General features: G+C 34.5%; 1 protein-coding gene across 1 annotated transcript; it reads left to right on the top strand.

Moving 5' to 3' along the window:
• The first annotated feature begins 4,019 nt into the window (after positions 1 to 4,019).
• Positions 4,020 to 14,423, top strand: LOC128204866 (glyoxylate/hydroxypyruvate reductase B-like). The gene is made up of 10 exons (XM_052906271.1): positions 4,020 to 4,161; positions 4,588 to 4,725; positions 4,960 to 4,997; positions 5,451 to 5,584; positions 7,526 to 7,566; positions 9,461 to 9,560; positions 9,895 to 10,015; positions 10,630 to 10,697; positions 12,536 to 12,665; positions 14,173 to 14,423. The coding sequence occupies exons 1-10, from the start codon at positions 4,020 to 4,022 to the stop codon at positions 14,269 to 14,271; spliced, it is 1,011 nt and encodes a 336-aa protein (XP_052762231.1). The 3' UTR covers positions 14,272 to 14,423.
• The last annotated feature ends 454 nt before the right edge of the window (positions 14,424 to 14,877 follow it).

Below are 14,877 nucleotides of genomic sequence, written 5' to 3'. Positions count from 1 at the left end.
CGGTATTTCAGTCTGGTTTTTTGATGTTGTACAAAATATATTATTAAACTTTTATGTTTTCAAGTTGTATAGATCAATGCTAAGATTAGACTGAAACTATGTACAGAAGTTCGACCATGTATAAAGGCCTGTGTTGCAAGACAGCTTAACAGGTTGTAATTTTGGGGGAAAGTACTTATATGCTTGAAATAGTTAATTTTCTCATCGTTTTTCAAAAAAAAAAACGTTTTACAGGCTGTATGTATTCAAATACTCATTAATAATTATTTCTGTGGTTTTGTATATCTTCAACAACAATAAACTACTAGTTTTCAAACAGGACTTCTTCAATATAAAAGTTCAACAAGTTCTGTCACAGGAATAAACAAATGCCCCCAAAATGCCTCATTGGACAGATAGCCATTAATATTTGGGCCTATATGGACAGCCTTTTATTCCAGTCTTCAATTTTTCATGACGATCTTCCCATATGGTTATATAGAAATATTGATGGCTTACATTTTTGAAGAAGCAGGAAGATGCTAACCCATATGGTTATATAGAAATATTGATGGCTTACATTTTTGAAGAAGCAGGAAGATGCTAAGTCACTGCAAGATGGAGTGGATATCAGTTCAATTCAGTTGTAAGTATGTCACCCTCCATAAATGGGGAGACATATTGTTGGGTCGAGTTGTCTGTCTTTTCATCAGTCCCTCTGTCCTTCACACATTGTGTCCGCTCCATAGATCTTGAACTGCTTGAAAAAAAACATAACTCGCCACAAAGGTTCACCATATTGAGACGATGTGCAGAGGGCATGTTACAGCCAGCTCTATTCAAGGTCAAGGTCACAGAGAGCGCATGTTACAGCCAGCTCTGTTCAAGGTTAAGGTCACAATAAGAGGTACTAGCTTGAAGAATCCTAATTATAGTTACATGTGTTTCCACGGGTAAACTATTCCACAGTTGTCAACCTAAGAAATTAAGGGATTTGGATCCAGAACCTATGACCTTTGGTAGACAGAAACCTCCTTTATTCCTAAGTCTAGTGTTGTGAGTATTAATAGAGCTTGAGAAACAAAATTGTCAATCATATAATCTCGGGTCAGCTTGCTTTCTAACTTAAAAAACTGACACAGCATAATTTGGAACTCTTTTTTTAACTGCTTACCAGGCCAGGGATTTTAAGTGTCCTTGACCTATACAAGACATGGAGTCAAGATCAAGAACAAATCTTGGCGATGCAACATGCATAATCACAGTGGCATTGAATTAGGGACGTCGCAAGCATTTTTTAGTATTTTGAGTAAAATAATCTTTATTATGATAAAAATTGCGAGCATTTGCTTTCTTAAAAACTGAGTTGGCCATGGAACTAAAGGATAGATTCTGATCTATGGTAAACGAAGGATATTTAACAAAGGAGTGGTTTCAATAAGAAATCCTTTACAATTTATATTCAGATTGGACTGTAACTGTAGTTTGTGCCTCGAACAAAAGACTTGGTTTTACCTAAATGCAAAGATAATTTGTTGTCACTTAACAATTGATTTACTTATAAGTAATTTCAAGTTTTCGGTCTACATTAGATAAACTTTTATTAGATACGAGTTGAGCAAAATCATCATCATATTATAGCCGAAGATTTTCGCTCACAACTGCTGACATATCATTCACATAAAGTTAAAATAGAAAGGACCAAAATTAGAACCTTGAAGGACACCGCATGTTACACTAGCGGTAGAAGAAAATGTACTTGAAACACCGAAGTCGAAAAGATAACATTTGAACCATTTTAAGATATCGAGGCTAAGACCAGAGACTTGAAGTTTCATTAACAGGATGGAATGGTCCACAGTATCAAACATTTTCTGGAGGTCCAAGAGAATCATGCCCACGACATTAATTACCCTCATCATTTTCCTGTCTGATAAAGTCTTATCAGGTGGACGAGACAAATATCAGTGGAGAAACCACTCCTAAACCCTGACTGAAATTTATACAGCAAATTGCAGTCCTTAAAATAACCTTCAACCTGGTCATAACTTTCTTTTCTAGGATTTTAGATGCAAAATTGAAAATTGATCGATGGTTATCCACAGACAGTTAATCATTCTTTTTTAAAAAGAGGCACAACACTGGCAAACTTATAGTCATTAGGTTATATAATAGATTATGAACTTTGTTTTTAAGAGAATTTTGAAAACTTCAGGTACAAGCCCAGAAGTAAAAGTGTTAATGTGTTCATAATACTACCCGTAGAAACGTTTACGGAATCAGTAGCGGCATCGATTCCAGACGCATAAAATCGATAGTCACCTTAGAAAACATTCAAATGAATATATGTTAAATAACATGTTACATAAAACCCGGCGAATGTATCTGTCCCTCATGTCGTATGGGATAATGTCTCAGGCTGCATATCTCACTGTATTAAGTCTTGAATCTAACATTATATTTGCATATCTCACTGTATTAAGTCTTGAATCTAACATTATATTTGCATAATTAATCTGTGTACGCTATTCAAAATTTTCAAAACTGATTTATATTTATTTTGATTACTTCAAAATAAAGGTAATGTGCCTTTAAACCTATACGACTTGTCATAAGCACAGTGAAATAACATGTTCACTGACTATATATAACATGTTTTTTTATTACTACAATGCATACAGACAAAAATAAGATGAATACGAGATTCGGGAAGATAAAGTTGATAATACTAGGTGTAAGAATGTTTATCACTTAGACCGTCATTTTTCTTCTAAAGAAAACTACCAATTTTGATCAAAGAAACTCTTACAAACAAACCATTCACACAATGTGACAAGGTTTTGTTTACGAGTTTGTTTCCCTGATGAAGTTAATGTGCTATGATGCAACAGGAATATAATACAAGACATGTTTTCAGCTGTATAAAACGTGAGCGACTATTTAATTACCTTAAGTTAAGTAAGTACCCTTACACAGGGCTGGTAGGTCGTTTACCTACACATTTGTTGTTGTGAGTACCATCAAAAAGCGGAATTAGAGTTTTGCAAGCCATCCTTTAAGGTAAACGAATAATCCAGGGGTGGTGATTTTGATATGATCCTCGGAAAGGGCGTTAATTGCCACGTACAAATCCCCGTAGCCAGTCGATTCATTTGTTTGTGTTTGTGTCTCCGGCTGACCAAACAAGATATATTCTCAAAACGGAACACTGCCCGACTATCCGGCTAACTTCACGCACCTTCAAAGACACTGAAAGTGAAAAAGAATTGCAAGAAAATCTATGATAATGGCGTGTATCGACTTTTTCTGAATGCCTTGTGAATATGTTGATTTTGTATTCTTTCTTGATCATTGAGTGGTATATCTTCCATTTTTTAAAGTATTCAAATAGCACGTGTTCCCTTTAAAGATATATTTGCAAAACAAATATGGTCGTTTTTGGTACGAATCAATATCATCCCACTTCATGAATCATACAACATTTTGTCTTGGGAGGGTGAGAATGGTCTAGTGGTTTAATCACCACCCCTGAGGTTGTGGGTTCGATCCCAACTAGGGGTACTTATCTAATAATGACAATTAAATGGACACCAAGGGTGGATTTTAATGTTGGTCTATGATTGGTACAGCTAATCGGATTTCCTGGTACTTTATAAATAACCGACATTACAGGGAATGCGGTCATTAATTAAAGCATGACCACAAGATTGACTATAGTAACATATTGAATACAACCCAAGTATTAATGTTTACCCAGGAAAAGGAATCGAGAGTGGTTAAATTACCTAACAGCTTTCTTCACAATCAAGTAAACTGAAATTAGTACAATTTAAACTGTATTTCGTCGGAGCTTAAGCCGGTGTGCTGTATATAATGCTACATCAAAAGACATACACTATATGTAAGTACGTGGGTATGCATAGATAACCTACTTTTATCAGGTAGAATTGTGCTAAACGACCACTTACCCTAATCAGGAGTTATTTATGTGTAAGTAAACGAGTTTGAGCAAACGTATCAACGATTGTTTACCGCATGATATGGCGAATAGTGCAGCTATGGACTCTATAAGACACTTGCCTGCAGTGTACGTGTCTAGTTATTATTTTCCGGATCTGGGAAAGTTTGTGAGACAAGCACTGCCGGAGGCTAATGTCGTCGAGTTAAAAGCCTCAAAGCAAGGTAGGATCGCTCCCTATACAAACTGAAAATTTCTTTAGTTAGTTTTCGGTTTGTTTTGTTCATGTTTTATTTATGTTACAACGATATATCATGTAAGGATTGATCGCATCCATTGAGCGATAATTATAACGTCGCATACCATTGGTTAAATGACATCGCTCTAATCGAATCAGATGGCGATATAGAAATACACAATGGCACACATACCGATGCATGTTAAATAGCTCAAAACTTGTTTTATTTCTATTTAATCGTTTTATTTCTAATAAATTCATTGCAGACCATTGAAAAAATCCTTAAATTAATTCACAGTATAAATTCGGACATTCACACTTTTAAATCAAAGGTTTCAAATGCAGGACGACAAATGTCGTATGTTGGTATTTAATTGTATTTGAAATTTCAATTCAGGCTTGCCTTTTTCAGATGTAGGATTAGTCATCGATACTGAAGACATGCGGGCACACGGGAATGAAGTGGAGGTTTTGTTCTGCGACACGGGATTGGTAAAGGGAGGACTTGACGCCTTCCCCGCCCTTCGCTGGCTTCAGGCAAAAAGTGCAGGTAAAAGCCATTCCGTGACCACAGGGAAACTGTGCAGGTAATTTTATCTATTGCACGATTGAGTGTGAACGTATGTTTTACAAAATAATTCAAATGGTGTTTTCAAAATAAAACAAAAAAGATTGTACAAAACTTGGAAAGTTCAGTCGATTTTGGTTTCATCATTTTCTTGGTGTTACAGAATTCATATTTTCAACTCGATATAAAAATCGCATATTTATTATTTTGCTTCAGGTGTTAACTTGATAACGAAGCAATACTGCCGAGAAAAGGTAAATTCCCATGTCCTTGTACAATACATGTTCAACCTCTAATTATTGTTGCAATTAGTATGTTGTTTAATTTACCATTTGCCATAACACGCTGTATAAACACGTTGACATGATATATGAAAACATATCTGTATATGTAGACGATGTACATTGTACAAGTCTAAATACAATATATGTTCTGTTCTGTTCTACAATATCATAATTTTATCATTTTCTGATTGCTTTTTGTTTGATTTTCCGAAAAGTTCCATATTGTATGTTGACATCGTAATGTTTTCTTCGAGCTGAAGAGATGAATTTGTTATCACTTTTATACTTTTTCTTTCGTACCAATATGCCATTATTTAAAAAAAAAACACTGTTTATGGGAGTACACAATTTAAAATTAACAGCCAATCATGCGTATGATGACGCTTCTCGTTTTTATTAACAGTGTTAAATTTTCTATGCTAGCGTCCAAGCTTCCGGTTGACCCGAATCCCGTGTACCGGAGATCTCGTCTCCGAATACGTGATTACCTACATTCTAGCCAATGAGAAGAGAGTGTTCCCTATGTATGAGGCGCAGAGAGATCGTCAATGGAAACAGTAAGTGTATAATGTATATATTAGCTCTGTGTACTAGTGAGATGATTGAGGAGAAAGCCAAAGGCTTATATGGAACCCCTTTCCTCGCTAACACTTACATGATAACTGACTGCATATTGAAATAAGTTATCACTAACTTGACTAAATTATTATTGACTACATATTGACTACATATTGAGAAATGTTATCACTGGCTTGACTAAACATTCAAACTGTACACATGTTGATAAAAGTTATCGCTTGTATGACTAAACAATCAAACTGACTACATATTGATAAAGTCATCAGTGTTTTCACTCATATGACTGAACATTCAAACTGAATACATATTGATAAAGTCATCAGTGTTTTCACTTATATGACTGAACATTCAAACTGACTACATATTGATAAAGTCATTTGTGTTTTCACTTATATGACTGAACATTCAAACTGACTACATATTGATAAAGTTATCAGTGTTGTCGCTTACATGACTGAACATTCAAACTGACTACATATTGATAAAGTTATCACTTATTTGATTAAACATTCAAACTGACTACATATTGAAAAGTTAACTGAAGTATGAGCATTTGTTACTTTGTTATGTCTCAAAGATGAAAAAATATATGAATCAACCTGACTTTAATCCATATAGACTGAAATACTCAATTCCGTACTTTAAAATACTCAATTGATGAATTATTCAATAATGATTGAATCAAATGTATATAATATTGTCTTTATTTTTTGGTTTGAGTTCGGCGACAAACGTTTTCTGGGTGACGTTCGAGTGTGTGTGCTTGGTGTCGGCCATATTGGAACACAGGGTATATTTCATTATTATCATTGGTACTGCATACATGGCGATTTTAAAAGGATCTTAACACTATGTATCGAGGGTAAATTGATTGACTGCTATTGGTACACATCGTGGGTACATTGATTGACTATTTTTGGTACACATCGAGAGAAAATAGTTTGGCTTTATTGGTACACAGCGAGGGTAAATTGATTGACTTGTTTTGGTACATATCATGGAAAAAATTGATTGGTTTTTATTGGTACACATTTTCATCGGCCTGTATTGCTACTCAGGGTTAGTGTGCATTGGCCTGTCATTGGAACACAGGATAAATGACATTTTTGTTTACACACCGGTTTATTGGTGCACATGACACTTTTCAGTTACTTTATTGATACACTTGGATATGTTTCATTATTTTATAAGTACATAGCGTAATTGTCCAGTTGCTGTTATAGGCACACATATTAATTTTGTAGTTGCTGTTTTTGATAATAAATTTTAGTAATATTCTTTATACTGTTATTGATTCACATGGTTATATTGTAGTTCATGTTATTGGCACACGTAGAGATAATTTTATTGACACATATGACAATATCCTAGTTGTTGTTATTTGTACACATGGCAATATTGAAGTTGTTGTTATTGGTTTATAGGGTAATATTCTGTTGCTGTTTTTGGTACACAGGGTAATTTTCAAGTTGCTGTTTTATTGTACACATGGTAATTTTCCAGTCGATGTTATTGGTACACAAGGAAATTTCCAACTTGCTGTTACTTGTATACAATGTAATTTTCCAGTTGATGTTATTGGTACATAAGGTAATTTCCAACTTGCTGTTACTTGTATACAATGTAATTTTCCAGTAGATGTTATTGGTACACAAGGAAATTTCCAACTTGCTGTTACTTGTATACAATGTAATTTTCCAGTTGATGTTATTGGTACATAAGGTAATTTCCAAGTTGCTGTTACTTGTATACAATGTAATTTTCCAGTTGATGTTATTGGTACACAAGGAAATTTCCAAGTTGCTGTTACTTGTATACAATGTAATTTTCCAGTTGATGTTATTGGTACACAAGGTAATTTCCAAGTTGCTGTTACTTGTATACAATGTAATTTTCCAGTTGATGTTATTGGTATGCAGGGTACCCCACCATATTCCAGTTGTTGTAATTGGTACACAAGGTATTTTTCCAGTTGATGTTATTGGTACACATATTAATAATCTACTTGCTCATATTGGTTCACCTGGTAATATTAAAGTTGCTGTTATTGGCACACATAATTGTATTATAGTTGATGTTGTTCGTACATAGTAATATTATATAATAGTATATGCTAAAGTTATATTCTACATGTTTTATTGGTATATTTTTCTTTTGATGTTATTGGTACATCCGGTAATTTGTTCAGTTGCTGTTATTGGTACACATGGTAATTTTTCAGTAGCTGTTTTTTTTTGTACACAGGGTATTTTTCCAGTTTGTGTTATTTATGAATTAATAGTAGTTTCGTAGTTGCTGTTTTTGGTACATAGGGTAATGTTCCAGTTGCTGTTATTTGTACAAATATTAATTTTCTAGTTGCTGTTGCTGGTATATAGGATATATATTGTCCAGTTATTGGTACATCAGGTAATTTGTTCAGTTGCTGTTATTAGTGCAAATAGTAATTGTTTAGTTGTGTTTTTTGGTACACATATTAATTGTTCAGTTGCTGCTTTTGGTACACATAATAATTGATCAGTTGCTGTTATCAGTACACATAGTAATTTGTGCAGTTGCTGTTATTAGTACACATAGTAATTGTCCAATTGCTGTTTTTGGTACACATAGTAATTTTCCAGTTACTGTTTTTGGTACACATGGTAATTTTCCAGTTTGTGTTTTTGGTACACATGGTTATTTTCCAAGTGCTGTTTTTTTTTGTACACGGGGTAATTTTCCAGTTTCTATTTTTGGTACACAGGGTAATTTTTCCAAGTGCTGTTTTTTAGTACATGGGGTAATTTTCCCGTTGCTGTTTTTGGTACGCAGGGTTATTTTCCATTTGCTATCATTTGCATCCCATGTTTACTAGATTGCCTTTATTGATACATTTACTTGAATGATACACAGGGTGCTTTATATTTGCTTAATTGGTACATACGATTATCTATTTTGATATACAGGGTAATTTTTTTTGATATTGGAGTCAGAAGTGTTTTCGTTATTTAAAGATTAATACAAGGATAAAGTAATATTTTCGAAATTCAGTAAAAACGATTAAGTGACATTCATTTCGAAATACCTTTTTTGTCAGAAAAGATATGAAATTTATGTTTAAGCTAACGAAAGACTATGCTATTTTCTGCCCCCCCCCCCCCCCCCCCCGTTAAAGTGTTGACTTGCACTTCTTCTTCGTTGTTCCTAATCCTGATGCAAGCCTAATTTCAACAACCTTTCTCACTGTTCTTGCTTTTTGGAAGTCAAATTTATCCAGATGTTGGAAATTTAAATGTACCATTTTGTTTATTTACGTGTGTAAATAGTTCCAATACACATGTAGTTGTTGAGTTTTATCCCACCGCTGCCACCATGCCGTATTATTTATAAACTATATAGATTAAAGATAAAGACCGCCATATGTATATAGTTTATTTACGATATATATATATACGACGCTAGCTAACAACAGAATGATGATAAGCCTTAACACTGACAGGTAGCAGATATCATATTACAACATGAACTATCCCAGATTTGCTTGTATTTTAATGATGCAATCCTTTGCCAAAATTTCTATTTGATGGAATTTTGTAGAGCGGTGCAACGCTGAAATTTTGGCCAATTTTAGCCATCATTAAAATACAAGCAAATCTAAAACATTTCACATGTGTATACATAGCCTTTTATGGTCTAAGAAATACTTTAATATATTTTCTGTCAAAAAAGTTATTCGGAAATTAACGTCTCTTACTTGTTTTTTTAACATCGGCTGTGGCCCGTGGTGACACATGCTAGAACCCCTTGAAGGCACGTGATTCCTCACACTGATTTATGATAATTGATCTTTTACAAGTATTTGCATTTTGTTTAAGTTGGAAGACGCTGCAAACAGTTTGGTATGACGGTGATTGGCGTAACTAAACAAGTTAGAACAGAAGAAAGAATGCAACATGATGCTGTTGACCAATATGTGTACGTATGCACTGGGAGTAATGAATTATTGGTCCCAGGTATGCATTAATATACATTTATGTACGAGTAAAAGCCATTCGGTCTCCTTAAATCAACAAAGTGTTTGTTCGGTTAATATTATAGTGAATATATCTTTATCTTAATAACGTGTTAAGGTCTGCATAAAAACCTTAAACAGATTGTCTAGAAGATGTTCCAGCCTCATTGTTACTAATACACAAACATGTATGTACATGTATATACGTGTGTATACGTCATGTTTTCCCTATTATTAAAAAAGTCAAATATAAGCTATATGTCAATCTTAATAATCATTCTTCGTTGTTTTACCTAGGACCATAGAAAGCTTAGATGAGGTGTTGGCGACTGTCGACTATATTTGCTGTTGTCTACCAGGCACCCCAGATACTGCCAATATGTTGTCAGGGGATATTCTCAAAGCGTGCTGTCAAAAGGTGAGGACAAAATCTTGGAATATTATTATAAATCATAGGAAAAATGGAATCATAATGGAAACTGTGGAATGTATCTGCTGCTGCCAACGACCCCAGATACCACCAATGACATTGTCCGGGGATAATCTCAAAGTTCTCAAAGTGTGCTGTCAAAGGTTGGGATGATATGTTGGAATATTTTAACGAGCACGCATCTAGTATTAGCGTTGTTTAAATTATGCACATGCGTTGAGGGAATAAATACTTTGATGATGTTGCGAAACACTAAAAAATGCATCTGAAATAAACTGTTAGACCACACATGAGTTTGCTTGAGGCGGAGCTGTTTTATTATAGGTGACTGTTTATCCGTTTTTAACCACAAGCGCTTTTTAAAGTCAGATAGTTGCTTACGTAAGGCGTGTACTCTGTATTATTGATCTGCCTTCGACTGAAGATACCACCAATGAATCCCATGACACTAGCAGTCTTAAGAACAAGAATGTAAAGCTTAGGTAATCTCTATAAAAAAAGCGATTGTGTTTCAAAATGCGAAACAGGCATTTGTTCATACGCATCCATTTATATAATGTTATTGGTATTGCTTTTATTAAATGCTTGTCTTACACACACAGAAACCGGTTTTCATAAACACTGGACGTGGAGACCTCATAGATGAAATAACGTTGGTGACTGCGATCAGGTATTGTCAACGTTCGTATTGGTTTATTTTAGATTCTTGTAGTTGGTTTAACTGTTAGACGCACCATCATGTAAATGATTATCTTTTTTTCAATCGTTGACCCCAACAGGGTAAAGTGTAAAAAGAAAAAGACGGATTCCCGACCAACCCTATAATTAAACACAGACCATAGACCATGTTTCGCATGTCTCAGATTGTTTTCTTTCTCTAACCTATTTCCCAATATAATTCATTTTAGCATACAACCATAACAGTACTGATATCCATAAAATTGATGCAATGCTTTAATAATGTCCCTAAAGGAGTCCAGTACATTATACAACTTGATATCTCAAAAAATGTCTACTGTAAATAGAATCTCCTTTGAGCATACATGTACTGATGGTGGTTCTAAGATATATAATCGACCCCTATTTAAACATTTAAAAATTTAGCTAATGTGGCGAAAATTTACCATCTGAATTAAGTGGTCACCTGTCTTAAGCAGCCACTTTGACCTGTTCATAAAGGTGGCCACTTAATACAGGTTTGGCTGTATCGTTTCAAATTATCCATTCAAGGGCTTGTTGGTTACAGTTCTGATATGAAAAATAAGCAATTGTCAATGCAAACTTGCCAATTGGTTGGACTCATGCCAACATATTCAAGTGAAGTAATTTCATTTACAAACAATTCAAAATACTCATTAAGGTCCGTTTCCCACAAAAAATATCAGTTCACTTCACAAGAGTCGTTTTCTAACTTATCCAAACATGTATGGACCACTATTTCAGTTCTTATTGGACAAGCCTCTACATTAAATACTGTTGAAGCTTTGTATAACACATACCGTATTAAAGACCAATAATTAAATAATGAAAACTCGTAGTTCTATTATAAATGCCTGTTGCGTTATGAATAATTGCTGACTATTGATTGCATAATTTGCGTGTGTAATTGATGATTTTTTATATAATTGTTACATCCTGTATTTGTATGATCTCTGTATTGTCATAGTTGAAGACTGATGTGCCTTAACTTGTTATCTTCATTAAATAAAGTTATCATGATAATGGTATATTAACACATACACTTACCTTTGCCGTGGAAAGGAGGGGGGCTTGAAGGTGTAGTCCTTCATGTGACTCCTACGTAACCTCCATCCTCTTGAAGTATCCTATGGGACCTCTCTGTCACACGAATCCCCACTGGCACCGGGTGATTCCAAACTTAAGGTTACGATGCCAAGAATATAAAAGAATATGAAAAAGAAGTTCAATATGCACTTTGTACTGTATATAATCATAGTCCCACTGAGAATATTAATGGAAAAAATTGTTTTTACAGTGTTGGCATCGTAAATTTGAGTTTAGAATTATATGGGGTTTTTTTAAATAAAAATAAATGAGTTTGATAATCTGGTGCCAGCGCTCATCCCGTATAATAACTATGACTATAACATAACTACGAGGGTTTACTGGTAGGTGATAAAGTCTTGGAGGTGCGATTCTTTACTTAAACCCGGCCTAAATAACCACATATACCTTACATTTACAAGGGAAGGGACTGGAAAGCGTTGTCCTTGGTGTGACACTTAGATGATACCTTTTGAGACCTCTTTTTCACCAAATACATTTTGTATAGAACTATTGCCGTACTATTACAGCAGGGATGACTGGGCGGTTCTACCCTAGGTATGAACGATACGAAGCCCCTGTCATCTTGGAGTACCGTATAGTACCTCTCTATGATCAAACACATCCGATGTAAAATCCTTTATTTTAATGGTTATCTGATATAGAGATGAGATAATGTCGTGTATGTTTTGTCGATATATTACCAATACGGCATTATTTCAGGGAGGGTTGGCTTGGGGGAGCGGTCCTAGATGTGAACCCTACAGAGCCCCTTCCGCCGGACAGTCCTCTTTGGACCCTACAAAATGTGCTGATAACACCACACATATCAGGATACACAAGGGATCCTAGGGTACGTTTATACTCTTTGTCGATGTAGTGTTTAATTTGAATTGAAGCCGCCGGGTAAGAATTCAGCTCCTATATAAAAGTAATAAACAGGGGCTTTTAAAGGGTAAAGTAAAATAATAATATATATATGTTGATTAATATAATAAAATGGAAATTATTTCACTATAAAACTATAAAATATATACAACTTCATTTAAATAAATGAATAGTGCTGTTAACTTCAGTCAAATGTGTCATTTTGAGCTATCATAAACCGAAAAAGGTTGATTTTTAATAACTTGATAAGAGCGCCCATTGGTCCCTATTACGTGGCAAAAAATGGGTCCTTGCGACATCAACAATAAATACAGTATATTTGAAACTACTGAGACAAACATCCAAGGGCCTTAAAATTAACTAAGAACATGTGCAAGAAACCCGACCCAAAAATAAGGCATTCGGAGCTCCTCGGCTATTTTTATCGAAAACAACCTCGGATGTATTTGGACGGTTTACATACTCAAAAAGTGACACGTTTAAGTCCGCTGCAAGTAGATCGCGTAGTTATCTTATTTAGCAGTTCAACTTTATGACTTTACTCGTGGGAATCTTAATAATGTTTGCAATAAATCACTTCGCTGGCAATCAATTTAAACTTAGATCAATAAATACAACTCTAAAACACTACATTTAATTAATGATATAATTAAATATAATACGAACTACTTCAACTGATGTACCGGCATACATACGAGGTTGTTTTCGATAAAAATGGCCGAGGAGTTCCGATTGAAAAATAAGCTAGTTCTCTGAACGCTGTATTAACCATAACGGTAAATTTGAATGCACGGTGACCCCACATACGTTTGGTATAATGCTGTTGTCTAAATAAAGAAACATAAATTACCAAAATACACTGTACATGAAATTATTGCAGTTTGAGTTTTTGTACTGAAATGATATGTGAAGTTGTCAGCGATTAAGCAATGGTTCAAGGCCAAAAAGCATGTTTGTTTTCGGTAAATGTTTTACATATTCTTCGAACAAAATCCTGTCAAATGATACCAAAGTAATTTTGGGTCACGAGCAATTCAGAGTTCACACATTTGTCGTGCGGATTCCTTAAGGCACAGAAAAAAATCAAACAGCATATACAGAGTATAACAACCTGATATTTTGCTTGACGGTTAGTTTTTTTTTTTTTTTTTTTTTTTTTTTTTTTTTTTACTTTTTTACACCAGTTAATCAGAGAGCATCCTTGTTTTTGAATAAAATAATACAATGAAAACTAGAGGGACATTTTCAGTAGCCAAACTTATTTGCCTAATTTAAGGCACAAGGCTCAACAGTCTCTAAACGAGAAACTCATATCGATCGACGAACAAAACAACACTAACATGGCACATAAATAACACCAAAAAATTACAGCACATACACTGAAATATATAAATTATATCAAATGTTGAAACCAAGGTATTCGAGTTCAATACTCATCTGATATACATGTATATTACAATGTTATGTTTCAGCATATTCAACGGTATGTGGATGTGTTTGTGGAGAACTACAGGAGATATTGTGATGGGCAACCGCTGATGTACGAGGTTGACTTTGAGAAGGGCTACTGACCATTTTAAAGCAGTGAAATCGAAGTGTCCTATAAACTTGAGTATTGTTTATACTGCCTTGTGGCACTGTGTGTCTCTTGTTTATGGCCTGTTGGGCCTTGGACCAAGCGCTTTTAAACAGAAGTTATGTTCGTAGTTTTCAATGTTTTATTAAATATTAAGCACAAACAGTCTTTCGCTTATATTGATTTCAATTCATCTCATCTTCATTTCTTTTTTTTATTGCTTACGACAGGCACATTTATATATTTTTAATCAAAGTGAAACCAGGTTATTAGAATGATGTATGCTGTTGTTAGGGCGTGCCAGCATGAGGGCTGCATCAAACTAACCTATGGTATCAAATATTTTTAATTTGGTTAGAAATATGGTGACCAAACTTGGTATACATGAAGAGTTTATAGAGACCTTTCATGGAATTGCGTTAAGGGCCCCTAGGGTCAATATCAAGGTTACTGTTACTAAAAATAACTAAATGTTGGTACTGAATAACATCAATTAGTGTTGACATATTGCAACCAAACTTAATACATAGAATGAGTTTATAGTGACCTTTCATGTGATTGTGTTTTGGGCTCCGAGAGGCATGGTCAAGGTCAAAGTTAC

The sequence above is a fragment of the Mya arenaria genome, chromosome 10, assembly GCF_026914265.1.
Source record: "Mya arenaria isolate MELC-2E11 chromosome 10, ASM2691426v1".
In the NCBI taxonomy this organism is placed as follows: Eukaryota; Metazoa; Mollusca; class Bivalvia; order Myida; family Myidae; genus Mya; species Mya arenaria.
This window is presented reverse-complemented; position numbering and strand designations above follow the sequence as displayed.